The sequence below is a fragment of the Zonotrichia albicollis genome, chromosome 25 (genome assembly GCF_047830755.1).
Source record: "Zonotrichia albicollis isolate bZonAlb1 chromosome 25, bZonAlb1.hap1, whole genome shotgun sequence".
NCBI lineage: Eukaryota > Metazoa > Chordata > Aves > Passeriformes > Passerellidae > Zonotrichia > Zonotrichia albicollis.
The window spans coordinates 6,060,070-6,080,466 of record NC_133843.1 but is presented as its reverse complement, the minus strand read 5'-3'; the positions used below and the strand labels follow the sequence as shown (position 1 = coordinate 6,080,466).

At 54.2% G+C, this 20,397-nt stretch overlaps 1 protein-coding gene across 2 annotated transcripts; it reads right to left on the bottom strand.

Moving 5' to 3' along the window:
- Nucleotides 1-612: 612 nt before the first annotated feature.
- SZRD1 (SUZ RNA binding domain containing 1) lies at nucleotides 613-19,739 on the bottom strand. 2 transcript variants are annotated; one of them, XM_074558589.1, is made up of 4 exons: nucleotides 19,585-19,739; nucleotides 7,960-8,009; nucleotides 5,147-5,398; nucleotides 613-2,612 (listed from the first exon to the last, which is right to left on the bottom strand). In XM_074558589.1, exons 1-4 carry the CDS (start codon nucleotides 19,633-19,635, stop codon nucleotides 2,510-2,512), a joined length of 456 nt encoding a protein of 151 aa, XP_074414690.1. In that variant the 5' UTR covers nucleotides 19,636-19,739; the 3' UTR covers nucleotides 613-2,509. The 2 variants fall into 2 exon arrangements, with proteins under 2 accessions (XP_074414690.1, XP_074414689.1); XM_074558588.1 differs by having other exon boundaries at nucleotides 5,147-5,401; nucleotides 19,585-19,737.
- Nucleotides 19,740-20,397: the final 658 nt, after the last annotated feature.

Below are 20,397 nucleotides of genomic sequence, written 5' to 3'. Positions count from 1 at the left end.
AGCATTGTGCGTTCTATAAGATAGATACGATGTTAAATATATGTATTAGATACTGGGTTGTATATTGCATATTATTATATTTCTTCTATATTTATTTATTTAGTAATATTTCTATAGTCTATTATTTTAAATATTATATTAATATTAGATGTTTGCATTATTTCTATTATAAATAGAGAAAAATCATCAGAATTCCAAGGGAGCCGGGGGCTGTGGGAGCTGCCAGGGCTCCCGGATTCCTCAACCCAGGAATCTGACCCTGCTCTATCCAGCACCTTCTCTGGACATTATGGAGCACAACACCCAGGGGGGAGCCCAGCATGGAGCAACAAAATAATCACATTCCATTAAATAAGTTTAATTAACTGATTTGCTTTTCTCCTCCAGGGAGAGACAGCACTCACATTCACATTTAGGATCCACATCTTCCCACCCTCCTGGGACCACTTCTCTCAACCACCCTAAAAATGGGGTAAAACCCCCTGGCTTTGGGTGAAATTAAGGACAAAAGCTCCCAGATTTTACCTTCCTGGCAGATTTTTACACACCAGCCACCACTAAGCCTCCCCTGGCAGACATGAGGACAAAAGGAGGGAAGCCATAAAGCCGTGAAAAGTTTAAAGACATTTATTTAAAATACAATTTATAAAACGTTTTTCTTTCCGGCGCACGTTTTTTTCTTTTTTTTTTTTTTGTTTTTTTGTTTTTTGTTTTCTGCGGGGGAGCAGAAACACGCGGGTACCGCGTCCATCCTCCCCCTCCTGGGGATGAAGGCGCTTCCCACAGGAACGCCGCCGAGCCCTGCCCGCGGGCGGGACGTGTCCTGGGCACCGAGACGCAGCAGGAGCAGCCGGACAAGGAGATTTCAGTGCTGGAAAATTGGATTTCGGTGCCGGAGCTGGGATCTCGGTGCCGGCCACGGAGGAGGCAGCGATGCGGCACCAGAAATCCAGCAGATTTGGGAGGTTTTTGGCTATTCGATGCTATTTTTAGGAATAATTAAGGAAAGGCGCAGTGACTACAGTTATTGCTGACGGCCTTCTCCCTCCCGCTCCCTCCCGGAGCTCATCCCGGCCCCCAGGCTCAGGGGATGAGTGAGATCCCCCAAAAGTCCCCAGGATCCCAGGGGGAATCCCGGGGGAATCCCGCCCCACCCGGAACCAGCTGTGAGGAGGTTCCGGGGGTTGGATACACAGGTAGTTTCTATTTTTTCCCGTTTCTGTGGGATTTCAGCCTCATTTCCACACAGGGCTTTTCGTGCACGTCAAGATTGGCTCGTTCCCCCTTGAACCTGCTGAAGGCAGCACCTGGATGCAGGAATCCATCAGGAACCACACAAATCTCCAGGTCCTGGCCCTCTAGGAAGAGCATTTAGTGTTCATCCAATCCCTTGATATCGAGTGATCCTCAGCTTCACCCACGGGGGAACGTCTCCGTTCCTGGGGAGCAGCAGCCTCCCCATCCTCTTCCCGGGAGCTGCAGCAGGACGATCCCTTCCCTGAAGCCTCGCTGCCTCCAGGGAGATGTGGGGATCATCCAGGCTTTCCCCAAGGCTGGTCTGGTTCCCAGGTCTGCCGTTCCAGGAGAGCTCGTACCGTCCCTGCGCCGCCGGGATATCCCACTCGGGATATCCCACTGCCCGACGTCAGAGCCGCAGCGGCGCCGCAGCCTCTCCTCCTCCTCCTCCTCCTCCTCACATCTCCCTAATTCTTCACTGCCGGCCCTCCGTGGCCGGACAGCAGGCATTTGCACGGGGGTCACTCTGCATTCCCTTCTCCCCAAACACAAAAGAACCCAAAACGGATGTGTTTTAAGCTTCTCCTCAAAGCCAGCAGGGAATCGGAGCCAAGCTTTAACAGGAGCAGGATGTGAACTGGGTCCGACTCCGAGGTACCTGGGGGTATCCAGGAGTTTGCTTCCATGGCAGTGGAAATGGAGAAGGAGAAACATGAGCTTGTCATCCCCAAGCCATCACATTCATGGAAATCCATTGGAATTCCCTTTGGAACACTCAGCTACCTCTCTGGATTCAAACAAACGGCTCAAACCCTTCCCACGCACTCCGCCGATCCAAGATACAGAAAACAAACAGAAAACCAAAGAAAAGAACCTAAAAATCCTCGGAAACAGAACTCGTTCTGGAAGTGATGAGGACAACATGCGCGGCTGGGGAGGCTTCCCATCTTTTTTTTTTTTTTTTTTTTGTTTTGTTTTGTTTTTTTTTTTTCCTTAAATGCCAGGTTTGGAGTACAACAAACGTTATTGCTGGCGCTCGCTCCGACCCGAGTGGGGCACGCACGACTCCCCGCGCCCGGCCCAGCGCGGCACGGCCCCTCGCGTCCCCCGGCCCTGCCGCCACGGCCGCTCACAGTGGGTGGAGAGGGGAGGTCACAGTGCGTGGGGCTGAAGGTCACAGTGGGCAGAGCAAAAGGGTCACAGTGCAAATCACCCCGGGAGGTCCCCAGGCCCGGGTCCGTGTGTCCGTGCTGGCAGAACGGCGCCTCCGCCTCTATCTGCGCTGCTTGAAGCCCTGCGAGCCATCGGGGCCCAGCGGCTGCCGGATCACATTGTTGGGCTGCCGGCTGTCCTCGGGCTGCGAGATCCGCGGCGGCCTGCGGGGACAGAGGGGACAACTGAGCCTGCGGGGGCACAACTGAGCCTGTGGGGACACAACTGAGCCTGCGGGGACAGAGGGGACACAACTGAGCCCGTGGGGACACAACTGAGCCTGTGGGGACAGAAGAGACACAACTGAGCCCATGGGGACAGAAGGGACACAACTGAGCCCATGGGGACAGAGAGGACACAACTGAGCCTGTGGGAACAGAGGAGACACAACTGAGCCTGTGGGGAGACAACTGAGCCTGCGGGGACAGAGGGGACACAACTGAGCCCATGGGGACACAACTGAGTCTGTGGGACACAACTGAGCCTGCGGGGACAGAGGGGACACAACTGAGCCTGCAGGGACAGAAGGGACACAACTGAGCCTGTGGGGAGACAACTGAGCCTGCGGGGACACAACTGAGCCTGCGGGGACACAACTGAGCCTGCGGGGACACAACTGAGCCTGTGGGACACAACTGAGCCTGAGGGGACAGAGGGGACACAACTGAGCCTGTGGGACACAACTGAGCCTGAGGGGACACAACTGAGCCTGTGGGACACAACTGAGCCTGAGGGGACACAACTGAGCCCATGGGGACACAACTGAGCCTGCAGGGACAGAAGGAACACAGCTGAGCCTGCAGGGACACTGCTGGGGTCTGCAGGGACAGGGGGAACAGAGCTGAGCCTGCAGAGACACAGCCAGGGCCTGCAGGGACAGAACTGAGCCTGTGGGGACACAGGGGGACAGCTGAGCCTGCAGGGACAAAGGGGTACACAGCTGAGCCTGTGGGAACACTGCTGGAGCCTGCAGGGACAGAGGGAACACAGCTGAGCCTGTGGGACACAACTGAGCCTGCGGGGACAGAGGGAACACAACTGAGCATGTGGGAACACAACTGAGCCCATGGGGACACAACTGAGCCTGCAGGGACACAGCTGAGGCCTGCAGGGACAGAACTGAGCCTGTGGGGACACAGGGGGACAGCTGAGCCTGCAGGGACACTGCTGGGGTCTGTGGGGACAGAGGGAACACAACTGAGCCTGTGGGGACACAACTGAGCCTGTGGGGACACTGCTGGAGCCTGCAGGGACAGAGGGAACACAACTGAGCCTGTGGGGACACAACTGAGCCTGTGGGGACACTGCTGGGGCCTGCAGGGACAGAGGGAACACAACTGAGCCTGTGGGGACACAACTGAGCCTGTGGGGACACTGCTGGAGCCTGCGGGGACACAGCTGAGGCCTGCAGGGACAGAACTGAGCCTGTGGGAACAGAGGGGGACAGCTGAGCCTGTGGGGACACAACTGAGCCTGTGGGGACACTGCTGGAGCCTGCAGGGACACCGGGAGCAGGGACATTCGCAGGAGGTGTGGAATTCTGAATGAGGTGGAATTCCGAGTGCCTCAGGGAAACCCCTGCACCAGCGGAATGCTGTCAGGGGCTCTGGGGTCCCCGGCACAGGAAGGACGTGGAACAAGCCCAAAGGAGCCTGCCAAGGTGATCAGAGGGATGGAGCAGCTGTGCTGTGAGGAAAGGCTGGGGGAATTGGGATTGTTCAGCCTAGAATAGAGATCCTCTGGGGTGACCTGACTGTGGCCTTCCAGTGCCTGAAGGGGCCAACAGCAAAGATGGAGGGACTCTGGATGAGAGCCTGGGGGAACAGATTCCCACGGCCAGAGGGCAGGGATGGATTGGATATTGGGAAGAATTCCTCCCTGGCACAGGTGTGGTTGCCCCTGGATCCCTGGAAGTGTTCTAAAGGCACATGGACATGGCACAGGGACACATTTAATGTGGAACACAGCAGTAAATGAGCCTTGCTTGGTCGTATCTTATGCAAGTTGTTACAGCTCTAGAGCTCAGTCTCCAAGGGGACTGGGTGCTAGAAGCCAGCTCGCTCTCAGACTAAGGCTGCGGGTTAGCTCTTAGCAAGCAGGGAGATATTCAGCTCTTAGTGATTAGGCAGCTCTTGTGATTTCAGCTTTGCTTGCTGGGTAGCTTTTGGCCTAAGGCTCCAGCAGACGGTAGAGAGAGGAGAAGCAGAAGACGCTGGCTGTTCTACGAGTATGGCTTTATTGTAGGGGTCTGTGAAGGGTCTCAGCTCTTCTTCTTCCGAGTTAGTAGGGGTACAGTATGCTACTTTTATACTCTTGGCCTGGATCTAATCTTGACTAATGGCAAAGGTGTTAGGGTGACTATAAGTGACTAATAGTAGGGTTTAACACAATATTGCCTTCCATGGCTATAGGGATAAGGTACAAGGCGGATGTCTCTGGAGACAGGAAACTTCTTTGCCGCTGTGTCAGCATTCTATTCTCCAAGGGGCCTTGGCTAAACCTGAGGGGTTTACTACACAGCAGTGCCAGTCAATGGCTGGACTCTGATCCTGGAAGGCTCTTCCAACCTCAATAATTCCATGGTTTATGGCCTCACCAGGCACTTCCCTCACTCCCACCTAGCTGAGGCTCAAACAGAGCCCTCCCTTCTCTGTGCCAACCAGGCAGCAACTCCCCAGCCCCACAGAGCTGCTCCCACCTGTCCAGGATGGGCTTCTCCTGCTCCTCCTCGGGGCTGGCGCTGCCCAGGATGCGTTTCCTGGCCTCGGCGTACTCGGCCTCGCGCTGGGCCAGCGATTTGACGGGGAAGGCGGGCCGGCTGGCGGGGTGCGCGCTGCTCAGCACGCCGTTGCTCGTGGGCCGCTTCAGGATGCGGATCTGCGGCGGCGGCCCCGCGGGAAGGCTGTCGTCCTGGATCACGATCGGCACTTTGGGAGGAGATTTGGACTTTCTGCTGTTTGCGAAGGAAAACAAGGGCTTGGTGAGTGTTTGCCACGGGGGGTTTGCTGCCTGGTGTTGCTATAGGACATGAAAAAACACAAGCGCATTGAAGCCCCAAAACAAATAGCCTTTAAAAAAATAATGAGTTAAAACATGGAATGAGAAGTATTTGAAAAAGCATAGCAGTTAGGAAACATATAGAGCAATAAATCGGCTAAGGCATGGAACATAATGACAAGAAAGAAGATAGAGATAGGGGAATTGATGGGCTAAGCATGTTCAGAGCCAACAATGTCAAATTGACCCTAAGAACCTTGCCAAGCCATGGGGACCAAGCCAAGTACACCGGGAATTGACCATATTAGGATAAGAGTTCAAAAGTTTAAGGAGGAAGACTCATCAGGAGACCCGCGCCCACGATGAAGGCAACCGGAACGACCACCAAAAAGATCCTCAAAAGAGATGACCCTGCCCCCGCTCCGCCTACACCACGCCCCTTATAAATATGCATGCAAAGACATGATTATGTATGTGGTATGATGTAACCCTGCACCCAAAACTGTATAAAAGGCCTGCTTTTGTTATGGGGTATTTAGAAATCCCTTTTGTGATTTCTCCGACGCGTCACAATAAAATACCTCCTGCCTATGTTGACTTAAGCTGAGTCTCTTAGGCAGTTATTCTCGCCTTTTGGGGCAAAATTCGGCATCAGCATGCCGCTGTTCTAGGGACTTTATTTTCTGACTCTAACATTTATAGATTTCTAAGAGTGACAGTGGATTGGAGGGTGACAGTGCCACCTCTCCGATGACACTGGTCAAACCAACAGTTTAACAACTTTCTCTTCTTCTATAAAAGAATGCAAAACAATGAGTTATTTACAGGGAAAGTTCACTACAAAAATGTCAATGTAAAAAAACTTAAAAAATCTTAAAAAACCAGAGTGACAGCCTGGTGTGTGAACTCCTCATGTCTGAATGGCCTTCCTGTGATTAAGAGCAGCCTGCAATAATTAAAGGCCTCGTTATAGTTGTAACTCTAAAGAGGAGCAGTGGATTAGCTCGGAAAGAGACGGAAAATCAGTCCCTGCTCTGTGTGACACCATTAAATGTTGCAGATGTCTTTTAATTAAAAATCCTTTCTTAGGATTTTTCTTCCTGAGAAGCTGAGAGGCCTCAGGAACAAAATGTAAACATTGATTATCTGCTGCTGTGGAATGCAACAGGTGCACCTGGGTTTGGTCTCATGTGGTTGTTTCTAATTAATGGCCAATCACAGCCCAGTTAGCTTGGACTCTGTCCAAGCCACAAGCCTTTATTATTGATTCCTTTCTATTCTTAGCTTAGCCAGCCTTCTGAGATGCAACTTTTCCTTCTATTCTTTTAGTATAGTTATAATGTAATAGATATCATAAAATAATAAATCAAGCCTTCTGAGCATGGAGTCAACATTCTCGTCTCTTCCCTCACCTGAAAACCCCTGTGAACACCGACACAATTAAACTGTGCTGAAGGAACAGGAACAGAGACTGCTCCTTCAGCAGAGCTTTACTGTGCTGGTGTTCACAGGGGTCTGAGGATGAGGGAAGAGATGAGGATCTGACTCCATGTTTCAGAAGGCTTGATTTATTATTTTATGATATATATTACATTAAAACTATACTAAAAGAATAGAAGAAAGGATTTCATCAGAAGGCTGGCTAAGAATAGAAAAGGAAAGAATGATAACAAAGGTTTGTGGCTTGGACTCGCTGTCTGAGCCAGCTGACTGTGATTGGCCATTAATTAGAAACAACCAACATGGGCCAATCCCAGATGCACCTGTTGCATTCCACAGCAGCAGATAATCATTGTTTACATTTTGTTCCTGAGGCCTCTCAGCTTCTCAGGAGGAAAAATCCTAAGGAAAGGACTTTTCATAAAACATGTCTGTGACACTTTACCATTTCTAGTTGAAGATATTGCTATAAGCACCTTGAATTCATTCCCTGCAAGGATTTCTAGGGCCCCTCTCCCCAGGACACTCCAACCCTGCCATTTCACTCCTCAGAGCCAGCCTCAGCCCCAGCTCACCATCTCAATGTTTCACAGTCCCTTTTCTGCATGGAACTCCCAGGGGATAAATCCCATGACTCTCCAATAATCAAAGGGGAAAAAAACCCAACAACAAAGGACTTGTCAGCAGTGATTTAAAAAGTTTCTGGTAGGAGAAAATAACACAGCCCTGCCCAGGCCCAAAGGAAGCAGGAAAAGAAACTGTGCCTGATGCAAGACACAGCGAGTGAGTGCAGAGCCAGGAGCTGGCATTACCTGACTCAGCCATTTCTTCCCCTCTTTCTCACTTGGCTTCCCCCAAGCTGGAGCTTCACCCAGCCTGGAGATGTCTGAAAGCAGAGCGCTCTCAGCTCTCTCCCGCGGCTCCCAAGGGCCACCTAGTGGCACACAGACAGGGATTCCCTGGTTCTCAACGCCAGCCCAGTGCTCCCTGCTCAGTCTGAAGCTGTTTCCCCGCTGCTCCCACTCCCCAAGCCCTCAGCTGTCCAACAGCTCCTCAGGGAAATCAGGATTTTACCTTTCCTTCTGAGTGATCTTCAGCTTCTTTTCCAACCGTCTGTCTATTTCCTAGAAAAGAAGGAGAGAAAAGTAAAATCACCAAGTTTTTAATAAAATGAACACCAATCTCAGTTTGGAGGTCAGAGTTTGAGCCTGTTTGGGCACACATTTAATTTCAGTGTTCCAAACACCAATCTGTAAAGGAGGGAGGGAGTGTGTGGCTCCATCTGAGGATGATTTGGGAATCAAGAGGCAGAGAAAAGGAAAGCCAGCATGGATAACCCGTGAGAAAAGCAAAACCACCAGGAGTATTTTGCTGTAACCAGTAGCACACCCACAGCAGGCCATGGATCTGGTGGCTGTGACCGTGTTCACAGGGGTGTTAGGTGAGGGAAGAGACGAAAATCTGACTCCATGTTTCACAAGGTTTGATTTATTATTTTACAATATATATATTACATTAAAACTATACTAAAAGAATAGAAGAAGAAATTCTCATCAGAAGGCTGGCTAAGAATAGAAAAGAATGAAAGACAAAGGTTTGTGGCTCGGAGAGAGGGAGAGCCAGCTGACTGTGATTGGCCATTAATTACAAACATCCACATGAGACCAATCCCAGATGCACCTGTTGCATTCCACAGCAGCAGATAATCAATGTTTACAATTTGTTCCTGAGGCCTCTCAGCTTCTCAGGAGGAAAAATCCCAAGGAAAGGATTTTCATGAAAAGATGTCTGCAACAGGTGCCAAGTGCTCATTGCTCATTTTAACCACCTCAGATGGCAAAAAACCACGGCAATTCCACAGAGCAAGGTACCCCTGGATCCAGGGAGGGATCAGGCCAAACCTGCTGGGCATTGGAGCAGCAATGGCTACAGGCTGGGCTGTGACCGTGTTCACAGGGGTCTGAGGATGAGGGAAGAGATGAGGATCTGACTCCATGTTTCAGAAGGCTTGATTTATTATTTTATTTTATATATTACATTAAAACTATACTAAAAGAATAGAAGAAAAGGTTTTGTCTCAGAAGGCTGGCTAAGCTAAGAATAGAAAGGAATCAATAATAAAGGTTTGTGGCTGGGACAGAGAGTCTGAGCCAGCTGATTGTGATTGGCCATTAATTACAAACAACCACATGAGACCAATCCCAGATGCACCTGTTGCATTTCACAGCAGCAGATAACCATTGTTTACATTTTGTTTTTGAGGCCTCTCAGCTTCTCAGGAGGACAAATCCTACAGAAAGGATTTTCATGAAAAGATGTCGGTGACACAGGGCGATCCAGGGAAGCTGAGCCCAGGCCGGGGGCAGGGCTGGCCAGCAGGGCCACATTCCTGCCCTGCCCCACACCTCCCTGGGCTGCTCCTGCCTTTGCACACGCTGCAGTCACCAGCGAGTCACCCACGGGCACAGGGACACGTTCATCACCCACAGAGCCGGGTCTGAGCGTGTCAGCCCTGCCCAGGCCGGCAGCCACCCCTGCCAGGCTGCCCAGGTGTTGCAACCACAGCAATTACAGAGAAAACTCAGCTAAAGAGGAGGGAAATCCAGGTTTCAACCCCCTTGCAGGTGACCTGCCCCAACCCCACGGGTATTTTTAGATCCTCACAATTTTTAGGTCCTCACAATTTTTAGATCCTCACGACAGCTCCATTAAAAAAGGCTCCAAAACAGCTTTTTGTGTTTGATTTAATCACAAAGGAAGGGGGAAAACACTACCTGAGAGTGTCCTAGTTTAGGCAGCTGATATCTGGCCCTACAGAAGGAAATTCCAAATTTGTGGCAGGAGGCAGCTGCTCTGCTCTGAGGCCTGGCTGCCTCCCCGTGCTGCCTGCAGGAACCACAGCGGGCACAGCTCGGGAGGGGAACAGGTTTGGACAGAAATTCCCTGCCCCTGTGAGCAGGGAAGGAGCACAAGTCACTACAAGATGCCAAACCACAGAGCTGGCTGTTGGTCATACACCTCCACCTAGAAGGGAATAAATCATTTCAGGAAGATAAAAGGTGGGTGGGAGGTTGAGTTTCCTCACCCAAGCCTGTCCTGGGAGGTAACAAAACCAGGCAGAGCTTCACAAGGCAGAGCCTCCTGGGGAGGGCAAACACCTGCAGGCAGCTTCCTCCTTCTTCAAGAGGACTGAGAGGGAGAAAAATCCCATTTTTTGCTGCTCAGGAGGGAGGGAATGTGTGAGAGCTGCCTCCTGCCCTTGCCAAAAGCAGTGGATATCCTGCTGAGGATGGAGATGCTGTGGGGCAGCTGGGGGCAAACAGCAGAAGCCAAATGAGGAGAAGGGGTTGGCTCCTCACTCAGCCAGCCCAGGTGATGACATTGTGGTCTTGAAACCACATTTTCAGCTCCAGGCCCTCCTGGAATATCCCCATTAAATATTTCAGCACACAGGGGGAGAGACAACAGGAAAACAGGGTGGAAAGGGGGGAAACACTTCAGGAGCTTCTCAAATAATTTCACACTGAGTAAAACCAGGGCTGCTGAGCCCTTGGCTGGGACTGTGAGACAGAGGTGACACAAGCCCTGGGGAATGCTCTGTTCTGCTCTGAACCACCTCCTTCCCAGCAGAGGAGAGGTGGCCTGGCAAAAGTCACATTCCTGCACTGCTGGGGGCTCTGAGCTGAGCCCTGGGGCTGTTCCTGCACTGCTGGGGGCTCTGAGCTGAGCTCAGGGCTGTTCCTGCTTTGCTGCTGCTCCTGGGGCTGTTCCTGAAGCACTGGGGGCTCTGAGCTGAACTCTGGTGCTGTCCCTTCACTGCTGGGGGCTCTGAGTTGAGCTCAGAGCTGTTCCTGCACTGCTGGGGGCTCTGAGCTGAGCTCAGAGCTGTTCCTGCACTGCTGGGGGCTCTGAGTTGAGCTCAGGGCTGTTCCTGCACTGCTGGGGGCTCTGAGCTGAGCTCAGGGCTGTTCCTGCACTGTTGGGGGCTCTGAGCTGAGCTCAGGGCTGTTCCTGCACTGCTGCTGCCCCTGGGGCTCTTTCTGAAGCACTGGAGGCACTGAGTTGAGCTCAGGGCTGTTCCTGGGGCTGTTCCTGCACTTCTGGGGGCTCTGAGCTGAGCTCAGGGCCGTTCCTGCACTGCTGGGGGCTCTGACATGAACCCTGGGGCCGTTCCTGCACTGCTGGGGGCTCTGAGCTGAGCTCTGGGGCTGTTCCTGCACTCCTGGGGGCTCCAACGCTGTTCCTGCATTTCTGGGGGCTCCGAGCTGAGCCCCAGGGCAGCACAGCCCTGGTCTGACTGCGAGATGCTGCAATCACAGGGTGTCACCTCCACCTCAGCACTGAGAACAGGTGATTCATGGCACTGTCACTGAGCCCCAGCACTGCCAGACAGCCCCACACGCTCCAACACAACCTGCAGCATCCCCTGGCACAGGAAAATGAAGCTCTTTGCCCTGCTCGACACAAAAACTTAGCCAAGGAATCCTTCAAAACCATCCCAACTCCTTCATGGCCTGTTTCGCTTTTCCCACTCTGGAGCAGATCACTTCCAGCAAAATTCTTGGTGCCTTTGTCTCCAAACTTCCAAACCCACCAGTGGTCAGGGAGCAAACCCGTGGTGCTGGACCATAACCCAGAGCTCTGTGCTTGGGGAGCTCCTCACCAGGGATCACACGGGATAACTGAGGCCACCCTGTGCCCCATCCCCACCCTGGTGAGTGCCACCTCCAGGGATGGGCACCCCGACCCTCCCTGGGCAGTGCCAAGGCCTGAGCCCCCTTTCCATGCAGAAATTCCTGCTGTGCCCACCCTGAGCTGCCCTGGCCCAGCCTGAGGCCGTTCCCTCTCTCCTGTCCCTGTCCCCTCCTGGCAGGGTTGTGCAGAGCCACAAGGGCCCCCTGAGCCTCCTTTGCTCCAGGCTGAGCCCCTGCCCAGCTCCCTCAGCCTCTCCTGGGGCTCCAGCCCCTTCCCAGCTCCATTCCCAGCCCTGGACATGCTCAGCCCCTCCAGGTCCTTCTTTCCACGAGGGCTCAGCACAGGGGCCTGGCCCTGCCCTGGGCCTGTGCCCACAAGGAGCAAAGCCAGGAGCAGTAAAATATCAAATAAATCCCCTCAATTCCAGCCTCAGGAGCTGATGGGAGCACTGTGCTCTCTGCAGAACACACGTAGGGACCTTGGCAGAATAACAAAAACCAACCCTTGACACCATCACACACGAACCCCTCCCTGCCACCCCAACCTCTGCAGGATCCACAGAATTCCTGGCACTGCTGAGGGGATTCCAGCTGCCCCCACTGAACTTTTGATAGGAAAAATCTCCTTTTGTGTTTAAATAGATGGGCAAAAGCAGCTCCTTACCCCAGCTGCAGTGAGGTGAGTGAGCAGCACTCCCTCCCCACCTCACACACCTCTTGGTGTGTCAGGAATTGTGTTTTCTTCTAAACACAGGCACTGACTCTGCATTTTCCAGGCAGCTCAGTGCTCGCTGCTGGGATGTTTGGAATTGGAGGAATGGAGTGTTTGAACACCACGTGCAGACACAGCCCCAGCCCTGAGCAGCCTCACAGCTCGTGACAGGGATCACTGCACCACTTTAAAAGCACAATCACCTTGGCACTGCTCATTTTTAATTAAAATCAAATCCCTGCTGCTGCTGCTCCGCACGGATCCATCCGTGTGCTGATGTCACCCCCTGGGCTCTGCTGTGTCACGCTGGCTGTCACCGTGTGGGGAAGGAGATAAAATTAGGAGCTGACTCTGAGGGCAAGTGCCAGAGGCACTACAGGCACCACAGGCATGAGACAGCTGGATGTGGCATCTGAGGACCTGCACAGGTCACTGGGGACAAACCTCAGGTGTCCTTCACCTCAGGGGCTCCTCCAGCTCCCCCTTCCCACACCAACTTCTCTGCATCACCAAAAACCACAGGACATTCCCAGGCTGCCTCACATCCCCGGGCAAAACCCCCTCCCCAAAGATTAGCAAGGAATCTCGCCAGCCTATTTTTAGGGCTATTATTTGTGGATGCCAAACAGGACCCAAACAAACAGCCCGAAGAAGATCCTGTTCTCTGACATTTAGGCTGCATTTGTGGACAAGGACGTCATGGAAACTGAGCTGAGCCCCACCACAGGCACCCTTCTACCCCTACCCTGAGGAAAACAGCCAAGAGGATCCACAACCCCCCTTGGAATGCAGACATGGACCCCAGGACATGAATCTGCTGCTCAGATCCCACATTCCTGTGGCCTGGCATCCCAAAGAGCCACTCAGGCATTGAGCTGACACCTTGGGGGTGCTCCTGGTGAGCTGGGGACCCTCAGCACCCCAGGAATGCATCCTGCAGGGGATGGAGGCACATTGCCAGGCAAATCCAGAATATTGGGAAGCACAGGGGGCCAAGCCAGCCATGCTGCTGGCCAGAAACCTTTTGGGAATAACTGTGGGACACACACAGGGCATTGTCCCCATCCCTGCCAGCAGGACTCTCCAAACACAGCAAACAGCAGCTCCCAGCCTGGCTGATCCAGGCAGGAATTACAGGATAACCCCTGGCTGCCTTTCACCCCAAGGTGAGTGAGTGATCTCTATTGAAGGTGTGAGGAAGGCACAGATTTGGTGTAAATCACTTACACCAGGTGGTATCCACCCCAAGGTGAGTGAGTGAGCTCCACTGAAGGTGCGAGGAAAGCACAGACGGTGTAAATCACTTACACCAGGTGGTATCCACCCCAAGGTGAGTGAGTGAGCTCCATTGAAGGTGTGAGGAAGGCACAGACTTGGTGTAAATCACTTACACCAGGTGGTATCCACCCCAAGGTGAGTGAGTGATCTCCATTGAAGGTGTGAGGAAGGCACAGACTTGGAGTAAATCACTTACACCAGGTGTAAGTGTATTTTCCCCCTCTTCATCCACAACTCCTCTGCAGAAATCCAAGGCAGATCCCTACCACAGCACAGGGCAGCAGTCCCAATGCTCTCCTGGATCTCTGGTAACATTCCAAAGCTCTGGAAAACCATTAACCACATTCCCTGCTGTATCTACTCCCAGCACAACCTTCTTTCCCTCTCACCCCAATAACATGGAATGTTAAACCCCAGAATGAGCGAATTTCAGCTGCAGCTGGATCCTCCCAAAAGCACAGCTGGGTCTGCTCCTCACAGCACCCCTGCATGCTCTGGCAATTCCTGACAAACTCCAAAGCCTGCCTGATGTTTTTATTTCCTAAAGAATGGAACAAGTTTTAAGATCTGAGGTCACCAGATGGGGACCTGGACCTGCTTCCCCAAAACACCCTCAGGACAGAACAGGCATGGGCAGTCCCTGATCTCCTCCTTACCCACCTATTTCTCTGCTCCAAAGAGAAATTAATCTATTAATTACTGCAACACTCCAGCTCCTGAGGCTGCTGGGGATCAGCTGCTGCATTAATTAGTGCTCCAGTCATTCTGCCAGGCTCAGCCCCAGGTGTTTGTGTCTCCGTGGCAGATCCTGCTCCTCAGCACCAGGCATTGAGGACATGGAGCATTTTTGGGAACAAGTCTGACACTCCCAGCACAGATTTTTAGGGCTGGGGGAAGCACTCAGTGGGGCAGCAACTGAGTATCCCCAAACCAACCTCACTTCCCAATGTTCATTCCCAACCTCCAAACCTCCCAATTCTTACCAAAAACCTCCACCTGCCCAAGCAACACCCAGCAGCAGAAACAGAAACTTCCATTCCCAGTTTCAAGACTGTTTTTGGATCTGTTACAGCACCTAAAGCAAACATTTGGTGAAACTTTGCCCCAGATCTTTTTGGTGTGGGAAGTCCAAATCCATCCAGGGTTCATGGCAGCAGGGGAGGGAGGATCCTGCCCCTCTGCCCCTCAGGTGAGACCCTCAGCACCTGCAGAGCTGCCCCAGCACAGGGAGGAGCTGGAGCTGCTGGAGGCTCCAGGGGGATGGAGCAGCTCTGCTGGGAGAGCTGGGAATGCTCACCTGGAGAAGAGAAGCTCCAGGGAGAGCTCAGAACCTTTGCAGGGCCTGAAGGGGCTCCAGGAGAGCTGGAGAGGGATAAGGGATGGAGGGACAGGACACAGGGAATGGCTGCCACTGCCAGAGGGCAGGGATGGATGGGATATTGGGAATTAGGAATTGTTCCTGTGAGGGTGAGCAGGCCCTGGCACAGGTGCCCAGAGCAGCTCTGGATCCCTGGCAGTGCCCAAAGCCAGGCTGGACACTGGGGCTTGGAGCAGCCTGGGGCAGTGGAAGGTGTCCCTGCCATGGCAGGACATGGAATGGGATGAGCTTTAAGGGTTTCTGGGATTCCCTCCCAGCCCTGACCCCAAAACCCAGTTTCCCTCAGGACACAGCTCTGCACACCCCAGCCTCGTTAGCGTGGCCTCTGATCACAGCACTCATTAGCAGAGGGAGGTCACAGTGCCACACCCCAGAGTATTTCCCTTCTGCCTCTGCTGGACTCCAACCCCACTGAGCACCTCCAAGTGACAGCAGCTGACACCTCCAGACCCAGTGACCCAGAGCCTGGCAGGTGCCACCCATGCCACCCTCACGTGTGACAGACAGGAGCCATTCTGCCACCTCGGGTGCCCTGTCCTCCCTGAGTGCTGTGACACAAGCTGGGCACAGCCCCCAGGCCAGGCCAAAGTGCTTTCCCAGCCTCTGGCTGCTCCATCCCCCTGGAATGGCCGATCACAGGACACGGGGCAGGTTCTCCCGTCTTGGGGACACGGCTGGGATCACTGGGGACACCACTGGGGACACTGGGGGGGAGCTCAGTCTGCAAACTGCAGGGGGAAAAAGACACACAAGGAGAGTAATTCCATGGGGTTTTGGATTGCCAGAGGAATGTTTGACCTGCAGGGAACCAGGGAATGTCCTGAGCTGGAAGGGACCCACAGGGATCAAACCCAGCCCCTGGCCCTGCACAGACCCCCCAACAATCCCAGCCTATCCTGGAGCTCTGGCAGGGCTGGGACCATTCCCTGGGCAGCCTGGGCAGTGCCAGCACCCTCTGGGGAAGAGCCTTTGCTGATCCAACCCAAACCCCCCTGGCCCAGCCCCAGCCCTTCCCTGGGTGCTGTCCCTGCTCTCAGAGCTGTCCCCTCCCTTGGGATGAAGCTGAAACAGATCCTGACCTGGAATCAATGATTAAGACTCTGACACACTCAAATTCTACCTGGTAAAGAAATAACCAATGAATCCCTCTGCCAGGCACCAGTTCCAAGCTGAGGATCACCCATGGCCATGTTCTGGAGCACAGCTTCCACCTAACATTTAATTATTGCTTTAGCCAAGTAAACAGGCCTGAGTGTCACCAACTGACCTCTCATTTGTGTTTGCCAGCTGGGCCACACAACACCACACAAAAACAAACCAGGAATTAAGGCTCATTAGTGTTTTCTGACCCAGACTGGCCTTTGAAGCCCTTCCCACCCTCACTCCTAACTCAGAGGTTACTCACAGCCTGGTTTCCAGCTGTAACTCCCCATTCCACAGACATTCCAGGGCTCTAATTGGACACAGGGAGGTGACAATGACCCAGAGGCCCCAGGAGCTCTGCTGCACCCTGTGGCCTGGGACAGGGGACACTGTCATGGTCACTCAGGGCTGGCACATTCCCAAGGAGCTGCTCTGTGCCTGGGGCAGCTCTGATGGCACAAGAGCAAGAGAGGCCACATTGAACACCCAAACAACCACCAGGATTTGTTTCACAGCTCCCTGAGTGACCAAACCAAGCTGGGTTGGATTTTTAGGGGTTTTCTTCAACCTAATGAGATTTTCCTGGTGCCTGATTTGGGAGAGTTGCAAGAGAGTAATGAGGTGAATTTTAATTAGGAGGCCATGGGATCTCTGCTTGGCCCAGAGCTGCCTCTGGCTGACAAACCTTCCTTAAGGCCTCGAACAGAATTCTTAGCCTCACCAAAAGCTACAAACAAAAACCCCCAGAACTGAAAATGTGATGTATTTGCTTTCCCAAGGAACACCCTGTGGGCGAAACATTAAAAAATTACATGCTAGGACACAGATAATGTATCCCATAAACCCCACCATGGATCTCCTGGTGTACCTCTACTGTTCCCTCATGTGCTGAAGGGTCTAAAAAATCAAATAACTCAGGCTCCCAACAGTGGGAAGTGTCAGCATCACAGAATCCCAGAATGGTTTGGGTTGGAAGGGACCTTAAAGCTGCTGCAGTGCCAGCCCTGCCATGGCAGGGACACCTTCCCCTGTCCCCAATGTCCAGCCTGGCCTTGGGCACTGCCAGGGATCCAGGGGCAGCCAGAGCTGCTGTGGGCACCTGTGCCAGGGCTGCCCACCCTCACAGGGAGGAATTCCTAATTCCCAGTACCCCAGCTAACCCTGCCCATTCCCTGTGTCCTGGCACTGCCACAGCAGGATGTGTTTGAGCTGCTCCCTGGTGTCTCTGCTCTGCTGCAGCCTCCTGAGCACCAACAGCACTGCCAAGCCCTGCTCCTGTATGCTGGGACTGCCTTGGATGGAAGAAAATCACAGAGCCAGGGAACGTCCTGAGCTGGAAGGGACCCACAGGGATCAAACCCAGCCCCTGGCCCTGCACAGACCCCCCAACAATCCCAGCCTGTCCTGGAGCTCTGGCAGGGCTGTGCCCATTCCCTGGGCAGCCTGGGCAGTGCCAGCACTCTCTGGGGAAGAGCCTTTTCTGATCCAACCCAAAAACCCAAACCCCCCTGGGCCAGCCCCTGCCCTTCCCTGGGTGCTGTCCCTGCTCTCAGGCAGGGATCAGAGCTGTCCCTCAGGAGGAGCTGCAGTTGCTGCTGGTGCCACAGCAGAGCCTCCTCCTGCTCTGGCTGCTCTGTGCCCACCTGTGCCTGTGACTTTGGGACACCTGAATGTCCCCAGCTGCAGCAGCATCCATCAGCACCACAAGAACCACGGGACAAGGGGAGGTTGGGCTCTCCTGTGCTCCATCCTGTCAGCATCCACTTCCTGCAGGCACCACCAGCAGCTCCAGGGCTCCTTCCTGCCAGGCACAGAGTGAGAGCCCCTTCCTGACCCCCAGGGCAGCTCCTGTCCCTCTCCCAGCCTGCACAGGCAGCTCACATCCCACTCCCCTCCAGCTGCTCCACAGGCATCAACAACTGCAACAGCAGCTGCTCCTCCTGCCAGGCCCACAGGAGCAGCTGAGGGAGCAGAAAAGGGGCTCAGCCTGGAGAAAATGAGAACTCAGGGGGCCCTTGTGGCTTTGCACAGCTCCTGACAGGAGGGGACAGCTAGGGGGTCGGGCTGTGCTCAGGGAACAGGGACAGGAGAGAGGGAACGGCCTCAGGCTGGGCCAGGGCAGCTCAGGGCAGACACCAGGAGGAATTTCTGCATGGAGAGGGTGCTCAGGCCTTGGAACTGCCCAGGGAGGTTTGGGGTTCCCATCCCTGGAGGTGTCCAAGGAAGGCCTGGAGGTGGCACTCACTGGGCTGGGGACAAGGTGGGAACTGGGCACAGGGAGGACTCATGGTCCTGGAGGGCTTTGCCTACCCCAAGGATTTTGTGATTCCCCAGAGATTCCCTGCTCACCAGCACAAGCACCCCTGAGGTTACAAGCATGAATTCCCAGCAGTTTGGACTGGAAATGGGTGTGAGAAAGGACAAGCGACCGGGATTTCTCCTTCTATGGAAAAGCACCTGGGAGATACCAGCAGGAAGGACAAACTGGGAGGACGCTCCATGGCGGGATTGGAGCATCAGGACCATTTTAAACCATTACTCAAGGCCACAGTCATGGGCTCCCGAGGCTGCAGCCGTGTCCCTTCATGGAGCGCTGGAATTATCTCCGAGCCGGGCACGAGGGGCGGGCGAGCGGCGCTGCCAGCCTGGCACCGGCCCCTCTCGGGCATTCAATTACAGGCTCTATTTTGCTCCCCTGGCTCCAGCGAGGTGTAACCCAATCCCTTGCCCACAGTGGCGTCCAGGCTGCTCGCCGAGCCCCGTCCGGAGGTTCCTCTGCCCTCTGATCCGCCACAAGCAAAGTTTGCCCTGCGGAGTTTCCCCTCGCTGCGAGCACCCGCAGCGCGCCCGCCCACACGGCTGCTGAGGCAGCGCCGATCTGCAGGCACAGCCCTCACAGCGCCCGGGGTCCCCGGGCGTGACACACACACCCCGTGCCCATCCAGCCCCGGAGCCGCCGCTGAAGCGGGGCCGAGCCCCAGGGGCCGGGCTGGGACTCTCCCCGTTCTGCCCGAGTGACGGAGCACGTTCCGATCAGGGGGAAAGGCCTTCACTGCCCGCAGAGCCCGCCAGGGTCACGGCCATGCCGAGCTCGCACATTGTGGCTCCGCTCGCCGCTCCTGCTCCACCCTCCCCGATCAGCGGAGCTCCCGCAGGGCTGGGCCGCGACCCCGCCGAGCCCCCGCGGCCGCAGCCCCGCCGCGCCCAGGGGGTTGGGACAGCGAGGAGCAAACGGGGGGCTGGAGGACGGGAAGGGAGCTGCTCCGAGGAGGGACCTGAAGCGGGACTGAAGAACCGGCGAGCAGCAGGGCTGGGGGCGACCCGCAGCCCCCCGCGCCGAGCGAGGCCGCGGTCTCTTTAAGAGGCCTAGCAGCACCGCGGGGCCGCCGCGCCGCCGGACGCGTCCCGCCGCCTCCTCAAGCAACGCCGCGCCGCCCGCCCGCGCTCCCCCGGCGCCCCGGGCCCGCCGCGCCGGCCCGCGCCGCCGCCCTCACCCCGCTGTCGGCCGCCTCCTCCCAGCTCTCCGCGACCTCCTCATCTTCCATTTTAATTCCCGTCCGCCGCCGGGCCCGCGCGCCCGCGCATGCGCGCGCCGCCCGCCGGCCCGCGCCCGGCAACGCACGCGCAGCGCGCGGAAAGGGCGGGAAGCGGCGGCGGGGAGCGGCACCACAGCGCCCCCTGGCGGCCGGGAGGACCCGGCTCAGGGCGGGGGTCTGAGGCGATTTCCTTTAATTTTGAGGCGTTTCTTTTTGTGTTTTCCTTACATTTTGAGGTGTTTTCCCTCAGTTTGGGCGTGCTTTCCCTATGAAATATTTTCTCTTAATTTTGGTGTGTTTTCCCACAATTTTGAGGAGTTTTCCCTTAATTTTGAGGTGTTTTCCCTCACTTTGGGTGTGCTTTCCCTGTGAGATATTTTCCCTTAATTTTGGTGTGCTTTCCACAATTTTGGGGAGTTTTCCCTTAATTTTGAGGTGTTTTTCCTTGATTTTGGTGTGCTTTCCCACAATTTTGAATTTTCCTTTAATTTTAAGGTGTTTTTCCTTGATTTTTGTGTGCTTTCCACAATTTTGAGGTGTTTTCCTTAAATTTTGAGGTAGTTTTCCTTGATTTTTGTGTGCTTTCTACAATTTTGAGGTGTTTTCCCTTAATTTTGAGGTGTAATTTTCCTGGATTTTGGTGTGTTTTCTCTTAATTTTGGGGCTTTTTTGTTTTTCTATAGTTTTGTTTTCCCTTAAATTTTTGAATATTTTTCTCTTAGTTTTAGGGTTCTTTCTCTTACTTTTGAGACGTTTTCACATAATTTTGGG